Consider the following 21,144-nt stretch of genomic DNA (forward strand, 5'->3'; position numbering starts at 1 on the left):
ATTTGGAATGTTTTGGAAATTCCTAACAAACTCTAATAGATAGGAGGTATGCCATTTCAAAAAACTTGTTTTTTGTAATTTTTTTCTTTTTAAATAACTAAAATTTGGTAATGGAGTTAACATACAACAAACGAAAAATAAATTCAAAAAGAATTTCAAAAAATTTATAGTCTATAAACAAGTGTTAAGACACAATCTAAATGGGTATCAGAAAAAAATTTTATATAATTTATTCAGAAAGTTTTTAAATAAAAAGACTAGAAATATAAAAAATATAAGTTTTTGTTAAAAATGCAAATTTATAATGTCACTTTGGATTTTACTTTTTTAGATTTTATTTAAATTCTGTTGTTGAGCCTGTTCATTCCGATGATGTGTGTGTATTACTATTTCGTCCACATAAATCTAACTACTATGCCATTACTTCGAGTAAAGATGGAAACATCAAATCTTGGCAATTAGCTGAAGGAAAGAATAGTCAAGGTTCTTTTTTTTTAAATAGTTTGTTTTAAAAAATTTCCACAAAAAATTGATAAATGTTTAGTAATTTTTTTTTCTAAAAATAAAAATTATAAAGTTTCAAGTAATAATGTTGTAAATAATATATAAAAATGTTTAGGCAAGCAGATACAAGCATGGGAGCTACACTCTATAGGAACTTATGGTAAACAAAGCTGTCACCAAGCTTGTTTTTCTGATGATGGATCATTGTTAGCTGCACTTTTTTCTGAAGTAAATATATAAATTTAACTGAATAGAGAATAAAAATATTAAGAAAAGAAAATAATTTATTTAAACCATAAATTATAATTTAAATAAATTAAAACTAAATAAACTAATTAAATAAATAATTTGAAATCATAATAATATTATAATTAAATAAAAAGATATACAGCTTTTTTCAATTCCTCTGGCTCAAGTTGACAAAAATAGTTATTTATGTTTTAATTCTTTTCGGTAGGGTAGTCACATAGATAATGAAAATCACACTTTAAAGTGTGTTTTATGTTTTATTGAGTTTAGCTTTTTTTAATTTATAGGAATCTTGTTGATAATTTATGAAGTATTGCAAAATATTTTGACCATTTGAATCTTTTTTTTATTTTATGAACTTCAAACTGGCTGATGTTAGAATTAATTTAATCAGTGAAGTGATCTATTATGTAAAAAAAAAAAAAACATTTGAAAAAAATAGTTTATAGGAATGGAAAAAATGTTGTTTTTTTTCTAATTATATATATATATATTTGTGTATATTTTTATTTCATTTCTATTGGGTATAGATATAATAATAAATATAATAATAATAAGGTATAAGTTTTATTAAAGGTTTTACTGTCTTTAAATTATATCTTGAAAAGGTATTCTAAAGTTTGTATAAAAATTATATAAAATTTACATAAATTATTTAAATTTAAACAACAAAGAATGTAAAATAATACAATAATATAAAGTGTAATTGAGCATATAATTAACATTTTTAATAGTGGGATATCATGTGCTCTATTTAGATAACAATATGGGACCCTGACAACCTTTCATTGGAAAGCACAATTAGTTGGAATTGTGAATTAGATCCTATCAAGTATTTACACTTTTTAACATTTTTGTTTTAACTCTTAGATTACTAGAGTGTTTTCTTAAATTTTTCATAATTTTCATTATATTATTTATTTACACTTATACCATGTTTACCCTAGCGACATTTGGCAGAACATTATTCTGTTCAAATTAAATGCCCATAATGCTCAGGGTTGACCAATAGAAAAAGTTTTTGTTTGTTGTTGTTTTTTTGTTTTTTTTATAATAGATCTTGGTTTTATGAATAGACCTATGTGCCCCAAAAATCTAGTACATATAGTTGGCCATTAATTCAAGTTAAAGCTAGCCAAGTCAAAGCTTAGTTAGGTAAAAGAAGAAGAAGTTTTGTGATTGTGTAAAAAAAATCTTAAGGTTTATAAAGTGGTTAGAAGTATAATAATTAACAAGTCCAAGGTATGCCAACATTAAACTAATTAAAAAATGAATTAGGCTTTTTTTTTAAAAAAACAGGTTTTTTTTCCAACTCTCCACAGTTTAGATATTGCACTTGGAAAAAATTGTATAAGTAATATTTGTTATTAGTAGGAGAAAAAAAAAAAGCGTATGTAAACTTTTTAAAAAAATGTCTCTAAATATTAAATAACCAAAAAAGACAGAAATACTCTTGACATTCTTGTAACATCTTTCATTATTTAAATCTAATTATGGATCGTTCATAAATTATGCAATTCAAAATTTTTTTTAAAAAAAAGTTGGAGATCTAAATTTCTTTTACGCAGCAATTTTCATTCAATTTAATGAGCAATTTTTAATTTTTACTTAAACTAAGGCTCTGCGAGAAAAAGCTTTTGGCAATTAGTGAAATTGAACGATACCTTAGCTTTCAATGGAATGTTAAATTTTATTTTGATTGGTGTTGCATATTCTTTAAGTGCACTTCCAGTATCTGATAAAGACAAGCTAAAAAGTCAGAAGAGTTGTATTAAGTATTGATTTATTTTGTTTAATAAAGAAATATAGATGCTGTAATTAGTTACCAACAACATCATCGACAAAGTCTTTACAAACTTTGGCTTAGCTTCTTTGAGTTTGCTTTTTTTTTGCCAGATCAACTGAAGCTGATTAGATAAGTTTGTTTCCCACCATGACACCAAAAGTTGTTTATTAAAAATTCCTCGTGTGTTCATATAATTTTCGTTCAAGTTGTGTTCACACGAGAGAATTTTTGTTCATGTTCCATGTTCCATGGAATGTTCCATCAAATATTCTCTAGTATGAACAGTGTATTAAAATATACTAGAGAGTTTTCTTAAACTTTTCATAATTTTATTTATATTATTATATATTTGCCATTAGAAAGGTTGTATTGAATCTTTTGAAACTAATATTGTACTTTTATTTCTGATAATTAACAATAACATCTTTCCTGTATTTTTTCCAATTTATGAAGTTTTCATAAAAAAAATTTTTTTACTTTAATACTTTATACATCAATTTCTTAAAATATAAATAAATGCTTAATATATATTTTTTTAATTTTCTTTAGATCCCTTATGTTTTGTCACAAGGAATCTAATAAATATCTTATTGGATGCTCTGACAACACTATTGTATCTTGGAATGTTTCTACATTGGAAATTGCTTGGAAAATGCAGTGTGAAGTAAAGTTAATAACATCAGATCCATCTTCTAAATATTTTGCTGCATTTATTTGGTTTAAAAGAAATAATAAAATGCATTGTTAGTATTTAGTGTTTTCTTTTTATTGAATTATGTGAAATTTATCTGCTTATATTAATAGTTATTATTAATTAATATATTCTGACAATAATAAGTCATTAATAAGGAATATGTATTTTTTTTTAATTTGTTAGATATTTTTATTCATGGTTGTCATAAATAATATTCAGCATTAATAATAAATAGCTCAGTTAAGGCATTGCATTTTTAATTTTCAAAATAAAAAGTATACATTTAAAAAAAAAAATTATACTTTCTAGGTTTTGTTAAATAATTATCATTTGTAACAAAATTTGAGCAGTTAAAAACTTCTCTAGCAATGAAGTTATAGCTTATTTTAACTTTCTCTAGCAATGAAGCTTATTTGCATTATGCTTTTTTACCTGCTGCTTTTAACGTGTTTGCAATTTTTCTAGGGCTGAGTTGATTTGATTTTTTTTAATGAATGCGCACTATTAAGGTATTGTGACTTTTAACACACTCTTCTCTGAAATATCTAGTATTTTTTGAAGTCCTATTCAACATATCTTTATTTATTGTATATTATATCTCATTTTTCAGTTTCCACTTTACTTCCTTTGGGGTAACTCAGTATAGTCTTTTAATGCAACTATTTCATTTTTATCCAAATATAAATATATACAGCATTACTAGAAATCTTTAAAAAAGAATATATTTAAGTTTACTCAGAGAAAATGAGAAGTTAAAATGAGTTAAGAAAAAAGTTTCGCCAATGTGATTATGTATAAACTGTGAAAAAATGATTACTGTATGTAAAATCCAAAAATTACACTTTTTCTCATTGTTAAAAAAATGTTTTATTTACATTTAAGTGTATCTGTTTGATCCTTGTGTACCAACACCTGCAGGACTCATATGTAATATACAACAAGACTTTTTATCTCTTAAGTCTGCGATTTTCACCCCACGTTTGGAACACACTGTTGGAAATACTATTTGGACTAAAATTGGAGTCTTATACTATCTCAAAGACAACGTATAATTGTTTTTAATTAATGAGTTACAGTTTTAATTATCCATTTAGTTATCCATAATTCTAAATATAATTATAATTAAAGATATAAGTATTTATATTTTTATTTATAATTATGTTTTTATTTATTATTATATTTTTTTTATTGATTATTTGTACTTATTATTTATAAATTTATTTTTATTTATAATTATGTTTAGAAATTAAATTTATTAGAATATTAAAGTTTTAAATCACTAAAAATATTTTGCTATATTTATCGTAAAGTTTTTAGTAACAATTTTTAGTAACAATTTTTTTTTAGAGTATCATGAAAATAGTCGAAGCAGATGAAATCAAAACAAATAATGTAAATAAAAGTCTTTTTTTTTTCTTCTTTGATTTATTGGTTTTAATATTTTCTTAAAGTTTTTAAAAATAATAGGGGTGACATGTGTTGATACATACATGCATGCATGCATGCATACATACATCATGAAACTTATATAAAAAAACCACTATTAAAATAATTATTTTTATCAATGTTTTAAATTTGTATATTTTAGAAAGAATCTAATATTCCAATTGAAAATTCAGCTTTTACAGAAATTTTTGGAGCTGCACAAAAACGTGTGTATTTGTCAAAATTATTTAAAAATTATAAATACAGTAATATAATAAGTAGAAGATATATTAGTATAGAATATGAAGAAGAACAGTATTTTAATACAAAAATCAGTTAAACCATAAAGTTAAATAAAAATAAATTTAAATTTTACTAAATTTTTGTTTTTACTGTTATGTTATCTTTTTTTATCACCATTTTAATTTTTACAGTTTAATTTGCATTACGGTATTATTTAAAACTTATATTATTTTGTTAATGTCATTGTGTATCACATATTTTGAGTATTTTTATTTTTATCCCTCTATTTCTAATTAAAAATATAAGTGTTGCATATATTTAAGACATTAATGAAAAAAAAATATAAGTGTTGCATATATTCAAGAATGAAAAAAACTACAGATTAAAAAGTTTTTCTATTTTGTTAAACATTTTTGCGTAGTTGTCATTTATTTTTATTTGTTTAGAAAATGTGAATGATAGCAATGGTGCATCCATTCCTACTGGTAACACAGCTTCAATGATTATACAAAAGGTATGACATAATCTTAATTAAAATGTAAGTGTTTTATCTAATATATATAGGGATGTACCAGAATTCCGTTCTGGCCAGAATTTGTGACTTTTAGGTCATTCTGGTTCCAGCTAGAATTATAATATTTCAGGCCGGACAAGTGACACAGACTGTGTAAATTAAATCAAAAAAATCATTGTCCTACAGGGTAATGAAGAACTATGGGTAAACCTAGGTAAAAAATACAAAATTCTTAACAAACACAATATAATTTTAGGTAAAGCTACAGTTTAGTGATCTAAAAAAGTTTTATTTTTTCGCTTGTTGCGCTCTCGTTAGTGCAGAGTTTTTTAACATTAGAAATTTTAATTGAATTAATAAAAGGAAAAAGATTGCTGCCCTATGCCAAATCCTCAGTCAATGTTGCAGCGCTTCCTTGTAGAAGTAGGCTATAAGATAGTCGATGTATGCACTAAAACTAATAAATATTCTTTATGTTTATATTAAAAGTCACCACTTTGAGCAAGTCTCCACACAAAAGCACAACAAGCGATAAAGTAAAATTATTGCATATCTGTAGCTTTGCCTAATTTCAGTAATCACTTATGTAAAGATTTTTAAAAGTTTAGGAGTATTGTGGTGCAAAAAGAGTTGCTATCCAATTTTGGGCAACAAACTCCTTTTTCATCAAAAATATTACCTGCCTTTGACAATAGTCTCATTTTTAATGTTTCTTAACTTTTAAATAGCTAAAAAGTACAGCATGCCTAATACAGTAAATATTTCATATATATGTATATATATATATTTTTTATAGGTTAAAAATATATATATTATGTAGCCATGATGCTGAGGTACAGGCTTTCACTTTCAATATTGAAGGTAAAAACCTACATAAATATAAATCTTGTTTTGGCAGAATTCAAAATCTCCAATCCGGTACACCCCTACATATATATTTATATAGGCCACTGATTCCCTGATAGTGTAATGCTAACTTATCATATTAATCATGCATAAGTTATTTCTTTTTAAAGCGCATTAGTTACTTTAAAAGTATCCTGCGTCAAAACAAATTCAGTTTATTTAAATTTTATTAACAATATTGTGCGGTGCAGTGGTTAATTAAATTCTTTAGAGTTCTTTTTCGTTGTTTTTTTTTTTTTTGTTGTTTTTTTTTTATGCATTATATTTTTATATTAAATATTTTTTATTAATTAACTAATTTTTGCTAATATATTAATAATAATAAATATTAATATAATAAAAGAAACGGTGGTTAATAAATAGTTAAGTAATTCAATTAATAAATAACATAAATGCGTGTAACATGTCTTGCTTTTAAAGAAAGGCATTATCGTTATGCTCCTAATATAGTTTGCAAAGAAATTTTTTTTTATTTTTAATATTTGGCTATTAGTCATTTAAATTTTTAATTTTTAAATTCTTTTTTACTTATAAACACTCATTAGGTATGCATAATATATATAAGATGTATCTGCTTTCACTGGCTTCACTTCTCAAATATCATTTACAAGTGTAAAAGGTTGCTAAAAACAGGCGCCACGGACATCCATGAATTTTCTAGTATTATATATTTACGTTTTTTAGATTTAGATATTTCGGTTATATGAGCCATCTTGTTTTTTTATAATAATTTTGTTAGTTGTTAATAAAAATCAAAAATTTATTGCATCTCTCCAAGACAAAGATACTTCTGTTGAAGAAGTTGCTAGTTCTTTTTTAAAGCCAATTTACTTATATATAGAGTTTGCAATTTTACTGGTAGTACTGACATAAAATGTGTAGTAAAAAGAAGATAGAGTTTTTCATTCATACAAAAATCATTAAACAGTTTTAAAAAATTTGATTTAACAGTTATTTGTCATTACTCATTAGTCATTAATTGAATTTCAATTCGATTCATTTAAGTGTCTCTGACTGCTATTGTCAGATTTTAAATTGTACAAGATGCTTTCTACATGTTAACAATACTTTTAATAATATACAAGATGCTTTCTACAATGTCAACTATAGTTTTGATGATTGCAGGTTTACTGATGATTTTGGATTGTTCAAAATGTTTTCCACAATGTCAACAATACTTTTAATAATTGCAGGTTTACTGATGATTTAAAATGTTGTAATTGTCTTTAACAGAAAAAACAAAACTTGTTATATAATGTAACATGTTTTCTTTCTTTAATACAACATTCCTTTTTTTAGATAAGTTTTGATGTAATATTGGCTACATAAAATATTTATATGGTTGCAAATTTATATTACTTTACGATTTATATTATCAGTTAATTTTCTTTCTTTTTTTGACTATCAAATATATATATATATTTTTTACAGTAACTTTACTTTGCTTTCATTAAAATCTATGTCCATGGCTTAATCTATCTTTTTAGAATAGTATCATTAAGTTTAAAAATGTTTACAGCTTAATAAACTCCTTTATTTTTACAGTCTAAAGTTAATGAAAGTTCCTAATGACTTTCCTAATGACTTGAGAAAAGTCTTATGGTTTTAACAAATTTTCTAATTAAAGAGTTAAGCTCCGTGTTTTCTGGAACAAGTTTCATAGCATCAGTAGTGGTTTCCTTCGTAGTTTTTTTTATTTTCAATTTCTAAATAATTAGAATCAACATTAAATATTATATTACCATCATATTTACATCTACTGTGCTATTATTATAATAAACGTTTATGATTGCTCAATCTAGGCCATGTAGAATACATAACTGAGGGTTTTTATTAAGTAATTTTACCATTCTGTTATTAACTGTAGCTCTAATTTTAGTTGATTATTTTATAATTGATTTGTCATAAGTAAAAAAAAGTAAATGACATGTACAACTTATAGTAATATTTCTAAAGTAAATCGTTCAGTTTTAAATTTGATATATATATATATATTTTTTAAATATACCTAATATTCTTTATTTGGAAACGTTAAAACCGATCAAGTTTATTGTTTGACGTTTTTTAAAACAAAAAAAATCATCTTTTTTAAAATGACGAAATTTGAATACTTGAGGGCATTAATTTAAATAAATTTCACGTTTTTTAAAGCAGTAAAAATAATTTACTGAGTTCATTAATTTAAATAACTTAAGTTTTCAGTAAAAAATTGAGTTCTTTTGGATAAAGTTTTTAGAACATTTATAAATTACAATTATAATTTTTTTTTATATTTAGATACTATCAACACCATCTCACGTTTTACCATCTACAGATGTGTTGTGCAAAGTTTTTTTGAAGTCTTTTCTCATCTCTAAATCGAGGTTGTTTTATTAATGAATTATGTAATTAAAAAAAAAGTTACTACTTATCTATTAGACTATTCATACTTATCTATTAGAATTTGGCTAGCTTGTTTATGTATTCTTTATTTTAAATTTCAAATAGCCCCACAAAAAACGTTCAGAGCTGTTGAATTATATTTATTAATGGAAATAAATTTGCGTGTGTTGTGTAATTAAATTTTTTTTCTAGCCATGCTAAGCTAAAAGATACAAATAATGATATCGACGACGATAAAGGTAGGCACGTAATCTGAAAACTTTTAGATAAAATACAGCTTTTACTACTACTCGGTTTAATAAAAGTGTTTTCAAGCGAAGCCTTTTTTTTATTTGTAAGGATGGGATGGGGGGGGGTGTGGAGGACAGAGTATTTAGCAACTAAAAAAATTTGTTATTCCAAACCAGGATTGTGACTAGAGCCCAGACTATTAGACAAGCTTGAAGTATTTTTTTTTTCGGTAGTTTTGTAAACCATTAACATGTTTCTTTTATTTTTTAATTTTTTGTTATTGTTGTTGATACATGTGAGATTATTTTTTAAATCTTTCTCTTTTTTATGTTTTGTTTTGATTAGATAAAATGCGAGATTTTTATTTAATTGTGAGTTCAAAGAGACATCACGTTATTATAAGTTTATTAGTTTTGGGCCGTTAGATATAAGGTGCTTGGACATAATTCTATGAAAAGCTAAGAAAAAAACAAAAAAATGTTGTTGTTTTTTTACATGAACTGAAAAAAAACTAACAAAATATAAATTAAAAGATAGATTAACTTACATCTAAAAAGAAGCGAGTCTCTATTTAAGGTTTTTGTTAATTAGTTTTTAAAATTCTTTTTTGCATAAACAAAAGTTTTCCCAGGTTTTTTTTATATATAAAAAGCGCCCTCCTGCCTTACTGTAAACTATATGACTTAAATCTATGCATGCACAAACACATACATAAAAAGCATTTTCTTAGTTTAAATTATTGTGAAAGAATTTGTTTGCGGATGTGCACAAGTGTGTCAAACAACCCGATTACGAATAAACCCTAATATCTTAAGAAGAATGTTAAACAAAGCCTTATAAATTTGTTTAAACATAAATTTAGGTTACCTCACGACAATTTTATTAGATTAATTTAGAATAAGTTTTTTAGTTTTAGTTTTTTTAAGTTTGACAACCTTAATTAAGGTAATATCGCCTAATTTTCGAAATTCGCCTAAATCTTTATAAATCTTATATTTCTATTTTCAATATATATTTTTACATGTAAATTAAAAAGAAAGTCTGATAATTTTATCAAGAACTTGTTTTTCAAGAAGCAAGAAAGCAAACCTCGGTTTTCATTGTAATAATTTTATAGTTAATGATATTTGTTAATTCGCAAAATAATTAAAACATTTTTTTAAGCTTCTTTAATGACGCAACGTGTATAGCAAGCAAAATAACGATATTGAAACGGAGCTTGCTCAATAATTAATGCCCAGTCGCATCGCTTATAACAATGTCCGGTTTTCATTCATAAAATATGATCCGGCTTCGGGTGTGTGACAATTTTATTTTGATCTATAGGCTTAATACATGCTTCAAGTGCTCAAACAGGCTTAACTATTGTATAATAATTCTAGCAATATCTTTGATAATTTTTTCTTCGTCCCGATCATATTATTTGGAAAGCCTATGTAATAATTAAACCCATTGTTTGACGAGCGCTTTAATAGTTTCGCGCGTTTTTGTTTGTTTTACTATAACAATTCAATTAAACAATTAAATCTAAGTAAATTTTCTCACTTATGTTTTTCTTTCGTTTGATATTCAAGAGAAACCTGTTAAAATTAAAATTGTTAAAATACCAAATTATATTTTGAAAGTTATAAAAAGTTATTTAAAATTTAAGGGTAAAAAGTAAACAAATTTCTGAAATTGAAAGTTATTTAATTTTCAAGGAAAAATTTTTTCGTAAGGCAAATTTTTAAAATTACTTTTTTAAAAGTATATCAAATCAGTTCTGTTATCGTTTTTGCTTCATCTTTAGATGATATTTGTGATCAAGATCGCATAAATTCGGAAGTAGTCGCAATTTCCCCGGCCCTCGAAGATCTTATTCCGATTGATCATATTAAATTACCTTCGTATGACTTTGCATTTATGAAGGAGATGGTAGAGACTTAAGTACAAAAAGCTACGATAACTTACGATACGATACTGTATAGACACTATTAGTATTTTAGAGAAAAATATTTTCAAAACATGTTTGTTTTTATTTTTTTTTTTTAATTCAAAACCATTTTTAAAAGATAGTTCTGAGAACAAATGATCCGCTGTAATGATACATTTTTTTACATTTGCAGGTAATATATAATCTTACTATATTCAAAACAATAACCAAGCTTAATTAAGTCGCCTTTCATTTTCCAAATAATGACACCGATATTTTTTTCTGAATAAACAAACTTCCGCGGTGTTTCTTTTTAAGTTGATAGCCATGGCGCTCAGTCAACTTTTGTTTGGTTTTTTCTTGCAAAGGAAGCACTTGTTTTCTTCAAAGCGGTTCGGTTTGGTTTAATTGCAAACGTTCGACCTCATTGTTATTAAACATTTTGTGGTACATGTAATTGGTCGAGTTTGAGTTTTAATGCTTAAGTTTTAATTTCACTTTAAAAAAAAAGTTTGCTTGAATTCGTCATTGCAGTCATTTGTGTTCGTCATTGCAGTTTCAAACAAATAAGTAGTAAGTATTTTAAATTTATATTCAATTTAAATTATTATTATTAATTTCTTCAAATGACTATGATGTTTAAAAAAATATTCTTGGATATTGGAATCGAGTTCAACTCGCATTAGTAAACGATATAGTCAACTGAACTTAAACCGTTCGGGCTATGTGATTTAAACGGATACTGGAATTTAACTCATGTTTTGTTGTCGTCAATCAATGTCAACCGTAATCGATCATTAAACGTTAAATTGAAGTGTTTGGTTTTTTCTTGCTACAATCAATTGTGCTATATTTATCATGGCAATTTATCTTGTATTACATCGTGTAAAATAAAATATAAAAATTTTCCCCTCATCCTGCGTAAATTGAATATATGACGTCACGAAGAAAACTTTGTTTATCTTCAAGACGAAAAATTTGAAGCAATTGATTTGGTGTATTTTCTTTTTGTTTTCTAATTAAAACGTGCTCATTTGAAAATCTTAAGCGAACCGTTTGTTTGAGAAACAAAGACACCACCGCAACCTAACACGTGTTATCTGAAAAGAAGGAAAAATGTGATTTCATGAAGTCTATCGTAGTATTGTTTAACTGGAACAGTGGAATTTATAACTGCATATGAAATTTTATATATATATATATATATATATATATATATATATATATTGATGTATATTTGTATAATGTTATATGTTTGTTACTATTTCAGGTTATTATTTTAGATTAAAAATATGCAAATTGCCGCCATGAGCGCTGCAGAAAGTAACTCGGTAAAAACGGAAGATAATTTTTCAAAGGAAGAGCATATTGACGTTGTTTCGACTGTAAGTGGAATTAACTCTAAACATCACTTTTCATCAGATTATATTGCAAAAAGTATTTCTCGCCACAATGAAACATTTTTATCTTCTGCATATATTCCGACATTAATGTCCCTGGCTACATCAGAAAGCACCATTGGTTATCCATCGCCAGATTATCGAAATTATAGTTATAGAAATGGATCTCCACCTTATATCGATAAAGCCCCTACATTAAGTCAAAAAGATGATAGTACTCAAAATTCCGACCAACCTTCACCATCTACAACTCCGTTAGAAGACAAACACGTATGGTCAAAAGCTGAGGTTGAGTTGCTCTTAGACTTATATGAAAAAAATCAAGATCAGCTTAAAGATCCACGTGTTAGAAAAACAAGAGTGTGGGAAGACATTGCAACTGCTATACGCGAAAGTCTAGATTCCGATGTTAATGGATGTCAGTGCAATCAAAAATTTCGTAATCTCAAAGCAGATTTTCAAAAGGTTCAGGAACACAACGGACGACCCGGCAACTTTAAACGTATATGCAAGTACTACGATAGATTGGTCAATTTATTGAACTATTCGCCGTATGCTCAGCAAAAAACATTTTCAAACTCTATAAACGTCAATGGCGAAACGCCACATAATACGCCACATTATTTTGAAAATGAGAATATACCACCCCTTCCTTCGTTAAAACGTAAGTTCAACGATATATATTTAAATGGACATACAAATAATCTACTCTCCAATAGTCATATTGAAAACTTTCAATCCAAAAAGCCGCGCTCGCAATGTCAATGTGAATGTGGCGAGGAGATTGCAAGTTTACGCGAAAGCATAGAACGAACAAATAGATACATTTTAGCGCGAGCAGCACACGAAGATGATCGTGTTCGAAGGTTAGAAGATGTACATCGTGAAAAGTTGATTGCAATGAGTAGATTCGCTGACATATTTAAAGACTATATACATAAAATTGTATAACATAACGGATAAACTATACTGGCATTTTGTAAATATTTTCATAGTTATTTTGTCTCTCAAAAGTTTTCTTAATCTATTTTACGTCATGTTTATTAATGAACCTGTTTTTGTGCTCAAACAAAAAATTTGGTTGAATCACAAACCCCAAATAATTCTGCAATCTGATTACTTAGAGAATTTCGGTTTATCGGCCCAAAAAAAATATAAATTTTTTTATCATGTCTTAAAATAAGGTTTTTTAAACGGAATTAACTTTTGTTGCATTTTAAAAACATTTTTTTCTTGGTCACTCTGCGTAAAATCCAGTTTCACTTATTTTATTGTAAATACTTCTTTACATCGAATATGATAATGGGATTTGATATTTATTACATAGAAAATATTATTAATCTTTAAAAATAAACTAACAAATTTTTGCAAAAAACACACTTTTTTGTTTAAAAAGTTTTTAGAGGCGTTAGTTGATAAAAAGCACTTACTTTCGATTTATACCTGCAAGTAAAAAAGTTAACATTTAATTTAAACCCATAAGCTTAAGTTTTGAAAACAAAATTTCTTTATTTTAAAACGCTTTGACATCCAAAATTCGGAGGATATTCAACAAATTATTTAACAGGCTAGCAGTATTTTATGTTCGACAAATACTTTGAATAAACTTACCATCGTTTTATTTTAATTGTTTAAGCGTAAATAAAATAAATTACACTCGGAAAATACCAATAGCTTAAAAAAAATATTTTAATATCATATTTCACTTAACGTTCAAAATAAGTACCAAATATTGACAGTCAGTTGACTAAAGCCGAATGCCTAATTGTAAATTTTTATTAAACAACAAATTTATAAAAAAAAGTTACTTAAATTTCTAAAATAACTTTTTTGTTGTTGTTTAAAACCAAAATCATTTATTATTAGAAGCTTTTGTTGTTTAAAACGTTTGTTTATTGCAGAATTTAATTTGTTCAAATCTTTTGTATTTCGTTTAAAATAAGGCGACTTTTTATATAAAAAATATTTTTGTCTTTGTGTTGATTTTATTACGGAATCGCTTAACGATTCTTCGATAAAATTTGTTCCTGCTTAAATTTAACACGTGACATGTGGCTGACTGGATTGACAATTATTTAAGGAGTAATAGGGTATAAAGAACATTTTAAAAAACTGTAAAAAAAAAAAAGAAAAGTGTTTTAAAATAATTAGTTATCACTAAATGATAACTATTTAATGACAGTTTTAAGTACTGGTAACTAACGCGGCTCGTGAGAACTTATACAAAAGAAAATTATTATTGTCTTAAAGACATCGTAACAGGTTTTCTTTTATCTACTATTCCAAATATGAAAATGAAGATGAACAAATAATCGCGGCTTTAAAGTATAAACCAAAGCAGAACAATAGCGCACACTATTAACTCACAAATCGGATTTGAGCGCTTTATGCAGACAAGTAAACATAAAGCATGTGTGATTTCTAATAATAGAAACAAAATCTACAAATATCAATAACGAGTTAACCAAGTCAATAACTTTTACCGTCTAATATCATAACATGTGTACAGGACCGAGCTAAACGCGCGCATTTGTTTCCACTAGGTAGTGTGAATTGCTATTAATATAATTTACGAGTTTACAATTTACTATATTATGATTTATAACACAGGTCAACAAAAAAAAAAATTTTTTCTGGTGCCGAGCAAACAATTTGTTTCTTGTATAGCATTTCTCATTTTGATTTCAAATAAGTAACTCTTTTTTTACCATCAGGTCAAGTTGTAAAGATATTTAGGTTCAAATCTTAAGTATTTAGGGTAAAGTCCCTAATATTGCGGAAAAAAGTTATTCAAAAGTATGTCAACCTAGGTCTCAAAAGAAGCGTATTTTCATAGAGATTTTAGAAAACATAAATATTTTTCTTTAAAATTTATTGACCAAAAAATTATGTGAAAAAATGCTAAAGATATCCAGCGTTATCCACCCCTATCCAGCGTCCTTGGCCTTTGCAGCAGTCAAGTTTTTTTGTCAAAGCTTTAATTATAATTGTAACTAAAAGAAACTTTGTATTTTAAAGTGAAAAAAGTTACTCATGAGAAACACCTTTTTATATCAAAATCAAGTAAAATATGAAACAATTATTGTCAAAATAATTCATAAATATTTTGGCATTTTATATTAGGGTAGCGACATATAGGGACACTTAAGCAATAAATGCTAATTGCGGACAAACTAATCATAGTTAACACTGTTTTTTTATAAATTTCCTAATAATAATAACTTCTAATAATAATAATTCCTGATATTTTCCAAATAATAAATATTCCTTTTACATTTTGCAAGTGGGCGGGGCAAAACGGGAAAGTTAAAATGCAGCAGTTATTCATCAATTGTAAAGATTTAAAAATCATAAAAAATGAAATCTATTAATCGTCTAAATATTTTCAGACATTAAACTCTCAAAAAAGGTAACACACCCATAGAAACTACACGCTCTTTCACCCATACAATAATAAGGAAATACCAGCTAAAATAAAATTTGTGTGTGTGTGTGTTTTATTCTAAAATTTCTCCGCTCTTTTGTAACCTATATATCATTAAATTGGTAACTACTACTAAATTTGAAATTAAACAAAAAAGTTTATGGATAACATAAATCACACAAAAAACATCCTGAAACTATTTGGCAACATTTTTGATGAGCTGGCTTATCAACAATATGCCAATTTAGAGCAAACTTAAACATGACATATGTATCAGCAGCTTTTCTAGTTCTAAGTTTTTTTTTACTCACAGCTAAAACTGCATTTCATCACATTTTGGATGATTGATCTTTCTTATATAATTTCTTACCATCTTTGTTTACATTAAACACTATTAATAATCAAAATTATAATAATATGAACTTCTTTGAATTTATTACTAAATATGTTATTCTAAATAAGAGAAATAATATTTTAGATTTTAAAAAATCATCAAGCTGTAAACAACATCACGAAATGGTAGTAATATATTCAGTTATATTAATAACTTGTTGTCCCGATATGCCCCACAAAAGTCATTTTACTGAAGTTAATAATATTCAAAAAGTTTAATTCCAAACATTTTTTTAAAACCAAATTCTAAATATGGATAAAAAATACTGTCTGAAAAATACAAACTTTTCATTAAAAAATTCTTTTTCTTGTTCAGGCTACTTTTTAAATATTAAAAAAATGATTACCGTTATTGTAAATGTTAATATGTTACTAAACTAAAAAAAAAAAAAAAACAAAAAAAAAAATAACTATAGAATAAATAAACAAAAAATAAATGATAATTAGCAATAAATTGATTTAAAATGCATCAAGAATATCATTTTTCTAACTATTTTTTATGTTTCTATTCTATTAATAGCTTTCATTATTATAATATTTATAGTTTTTTTTATGGTTTGCCATACAGTCATGATACGGATCATTATAAAGAAGATTTTCATCACAAAATCAGTCTGCATCTTTAATTGTTTCTATGTAACATTATACTGTAGAGTATAATGTATTATTAAACAAATATTTTAAAAACTGATTAAAAAAAGTTTAAATAAAATTGCTGATTTCCGCCAAATTTTAATTGAAATGCATTAGTGACGTTTTAATTGAAATGCATTAGTGACGTTTTAATTGAAATGCATTAGTGACGTTTTAATTGAAATGCATTAGTGACGTTGACTTGAAAACAATAAAAGCAATATAAACAACATTAAAATAAAAACACAAAGTTGGTCATCTAAATTATTGTGTTGACCCTTTGTCTTGTGAATACCGTTATAGTGTAGGTAATTTTAGAGGAGACATGTACATTTCAATTTTTTTAGCTAAGTAGAAATTATAATTCTCATATTTATTTTCATTGCAAATTTTCAAAATTGATTTTTTTTGAATAAAATATTTTATAGATTATCTTAGAATAAGTACAGCACCTAATAAAGTCTCGCAAAGTTCTTTACTCACATCGTTGTTATTTGCGATTTGTTTAAATGATTATACCGATGCAAATATAATAGAATTTGATGACATACTGTTATATATTTTTGTCCTTAAACATTTTTTTTGGTTTATAAGTTGCTTGATAAAAAATTGTGTTGAAAATAATAAGCTAATATTTGAGCGTAAAGCTTATATATTAAAGCTAATAACTTTTTGGTCCGTCAAAAAGTTAGCTAATTAGCTTAGTTTTTGTATTTTTTTTAACTAGATTATAATGGAATTAAAATAAATGGTAACAAAAATATATTTAGCTTGATTTCCAAGTAATCAGAAACCTAAATAATTACAAATGCATAAATTTAAAAAACTGTTAATGTTAACTGTTAACTGTTAAACTGTTAACAATTAATATTGTTAAAAAAATTTATACTAAAATTACAAGAAACAACATGTTGTTTTACACAGCAAAGGCATACGACAACATAAAATGTGCGAGTGAGGATCAAAGCTTTGTGTAATGATCAAGGTTTCACACTAAAATTTTAAAAGATAACAAATTTTTTCAAATATTTCCACATATAACAATTTTACCAAACCTATTGAAAAAAATACGATTATAAAGGGCTTAAGTCTTGAAAAAATGCTTTATTTATATCAATAATATATATATATATATATATATATATATATATATATATATATATATATATATATATATATATATGCATATATATTATTGATAATATATATCAATACGACCACAACAATAAACCCCTCTTTATTTTTAGTTTACAAGGTCTCATAGTATTTACTGCCGACAAAGATTAACTAAACAAATTATATATATTGTCAGTAGATTGGATTTCTATGAAGGGTCTCATATATGAAGGACCAGTTGGGTCTCATATATGAATTATTAGTTGAAATCTAATATCTTACCATCACAACAGACTGAGAAAATGTTTTTGAATATTTAAAGATATTGAATTACCCTGGATTAGTACAACCCAATACAAATTTTTTGCTATTGAGTATAATCTTAGGTGCTAAAAAAAAATTTTCTGCTTCCTTTTAGCTTTCACGACCTATTGATTGCATATACTGATTGCATGAATAAAAAAAAAATATTTCAAAGCCCTATTGCAAAGAGTATCACCTCCTCGTATACATAAAAGTTACACATAAAAATAATTAAAATATCATGTATTTTGAACTTATGACTTAGATGCTATAATAGCTTACATCGATGGAGTATATAGATAACGTGGCATGTTATTCTATGTAACAAAAACCAAATATAAAAAAGATTTTTGATGATGGATTTTTAATTTTTAATTTTAATAGTCGAGTAAACTGTTCCATAGGTTTGTAAATTCTGTTTAACGCATAAATCATGTTTAAATAGATATCTTATTGTATTAGCAGCTTATTCAGTCTACAACAATGATGCTTATGAAGTTATGAACAATGATGAAATTATACGATTCTTAGTGATAGGATCTTACGATACTCTTCGAGTTTCCTTGTTCTTGTATTTTATGTACACCATTTTAATGCCGGTGAACATAAAATACAAGAACAAGGAAACTCGAAGAGTATCATAAGATCCCATCACTAAGAATCGTATAATTCCATCATTGTTCATAACTTCATAAGCATTATACCACAATATACTGCAATTAAAAAAAACAAAAACTTCTAAATGCTTTGAATAATTTTATTTAATAACTTTTCATTCTCGTTTTCATTTTTTTTTTTAATGGTAATTTTCAGGCGGATGTGATATTATATTACAGTTCGCATAACTTAAAAATGTTTCCGATATTATTCTAGAACATTTTGTTATTTATTTTTACGTTTGAAACTAAAAAAAAAGTTTTTAAAACATCGTCGGGGCATTTTTTACAGCAAAAAATATTACGATGGGCATATCTGTGCAAAAAATTTCTGAATGATCAAAATTTTATTTTTTATAACTAATAAAAAAATGCTGAACTAAGGTAGCAGGTTGGCCATAGGGGTAAATTGGCCCGGTCAAATTTTTTAAAACACTTTGCTCGAGCTGGGAATTTAGATGAAGGTTAATAGTATTTCAAAAACCCTTAAAAAAAATCATGTTCATTGAATTATATTTAAAAATGTGGGGCCGTTTTAGCAAACTTTGATACATTACAGTAAATTTTGAACAGGTTATTTGACATTAATATGTTCACTGATGTTTGACAACACTGCATTCTTCAAGTTCTAAATTTGATGCTTATAGTTTAAGGATTATAAATAATGTTAAATAATAATTATCAATGGTTTAAGAATAAAAGCGTTTGCACTTTAAATACTACGACGGGGCAGGTTTGGACAATGCAAACAGAATGCGATGGCCATACATTAAAACCAATCTTCAACAAATTTTTTTTAAATTAGTTTGTTTTCATTTCCGATAATAATATTTTATGTTTTAAAATGTTTTGAAAATAAATAAAAACTTAAGCAATTAAGTAAGGACTTTATGATTTACACTTACTTTACTTACACACTTCAAACTTCAATTATGAAAATTTTTTTATTAAAAAAAAAGAAATAAAACATATAGCAATACAAAAAAAAAAAAAGAAATTGTTGAAATTAAGATTGCCCTTGTTTTATATTTCTTGGCCAACTTTTCCTTGATGCGGGGCACGTTAGCCCATCAGCAATTTAAAATGTATTAAAAACTGATTATAAACTTTTAATAATGCTATTTATGAGAAGTCTAGGGTCTTGTCAACCTTTTTCCATTAAAAAAAATTATAATAAAAAAGCGAAAAATGAAAAATAAAAATAAAGCGAAAAAGTTACGCATTAAATAATTTTTTATGAAAATAAGAGGGAAAAACTAAATGAAACAAAATAAAATAAATAATTATGAAAATAAGAGGGAAAAATTAAATGAAACAAAATAAAATAAATAATTATGGAAATAAGAGGTAGAAAATAAAAGGGTCAAACCAATTTTTTATGAAAATAAGATCAATTTCAAAAATATCTGTAAAATTTGTAGATCATTTTCTAACATTTTTAGACTAGTTTTTGAAGCAAAGAAATTCTTTTATTACAAAATTATAAGATATACAACAAACTACACCGAGTACATAAAGCAAAGATTTACAGCAACATTACACCGAGCACATGAAGCAAAGATTTACAACAACCTACGCCGAGTACATGTTGGAAAGATTTACAACAACCAATCAATTGAAATTAAAAGCTGCCATAATTTATAAATCGCCTTAACTACACCGAGTACATGAAGCAATGATTCACAACAATCAACCAATTGAAATTTAGAAACTGCAACAATAAATGGTTTTTTTTTACAGCTTTACTAAAAAAACATTTTTTATGAAAAATTGAGTTTACATTATATTAATTATAATATATATTTAAATTAAATATATATATATTAAATATAATATGTATATTAGTTATATTATTTATGATATATATTTAAATTAATATATATATATTAAATATAATATATATATTTAAATTATTATATATATTATTTATAATATATAATATATGTATATGTATGTATATATATATATATATATATATATATATATATATATATATATATATATATATATATATATATATATATATATATATATATATATATATATATATATATATATATATATATATATATATATATATATATATATATATATATATATATATATATATATATATATATATATATATATATATATATATAATACTTTAATAAATTGAGCTTTTTTTTACGATCATGGGTTTTGTTTTATTATTATAATAATACAAAAAATATCCTCCCTCCCCAAAATGAGGGTTGTAGATTTCACATGGTCATAACTTTTGAATATTAAAAGGTTGAATAAAGGTTTGAATATTAAATAAGAAATTTGGGTGAATTTAAATTTAGAAATATATAACATTTTTTTGGGGCTATTTTTGTTCCCAGACTCTAA

General features: G+C 25.3%; 2 protein-coding genes across 2 annotated transcripts in view; both read left to right on the forward strand.

Annotated features, from left to right (window-relative positions):
* Nucleotides 1-10,937, forward strand: part of LOC100208929 (WD repeat-containing protein 75) — a 42,664-nt gene extending 31,727 nt beyond the window's left edge. The window contains exons 11-21 of the mRNA XM_065810484.1: nt 332-483; nt 620-732; nt 1,512-1,585; nt 3,089-3,282; nt 4,116-4,279; nt 4,581-4,625; nt 4,822-4,885; nt 5,348-5,415; nt 8,599-8,684; nt 8,896-8,942; nt 10,724-10,937. Of these exons, the coding sequence (XP_065666556.1) occupies nt 332-483; nt 620-732; nt 1,512-1,585; nt 3,089-3,282; nt 4,116-4,279; nt 4,581-4,625; nt 4,822-4,885; nt 5,348-5,415; nt 8,599-8,684; nt 8,896-8,942; nt 10,724-10,860 (1,144 nt within the window). The 3' untranslated portion in view covers nt 10,861-10,937. The remainder of the gene's footprint in view (nt 1-331; nt 484-619; nt 733-1,511; nt 1,586-3,088; nt 3,283-4,115; nt 4,280-4,580; nt 4,626-4,821; nt 4,886-5,347; nt 5,416-8,598; nt 8,685-8,895; nt 8,943-10,723) is intronic.
* Nucleotides 10,938-11,210: 273 nt separating this feature from the next.
* Nucleotides 11,211-13,273, forward strand: LOC101237947 (uncharacterized). Its single transcript, XM_065810485.1, has 2 exons — nt 11,211-11,419; nt 12,130-13,273. Exon 2 carries the CDS (start codon nt 12,139-12,141, stop codon nt 13,195-13,197), a length of 1,059 nt encoding a protein of 352 aa, XP_065666557.1. The 5' UTR covers nt 11,211-11,419; nt 12,130-12,138; the 3' UTR covers nt 13,198-13,273.
* The last annotated feature ends 7,871 nt before the right edge of the window (nt 13,274-21,144 follow it).

This window comes from Hydra vulgaris, chromosome 11 (assembly GCF_038396675.1).
Source record: "Hydra vulgaris chromosome 11, alternate assembly HydraT2T_AEP".
NCBI lineage: Eukaryota > Metazoa > Cnidaria > Hydrozoa > Anthoathecata > Hydridae > Hydra > Hydra vulgaris.

Bases quoted from the DNA above. Each gene is read 5' to 3' on its own strand.
- LOC101237947 (XM_065810485.1), top strand. From the start codon at position 12,139: ATGCAAATTGCCGCCATGAGCGCTGCAGAAAGTAACTCGGTAAAAACG.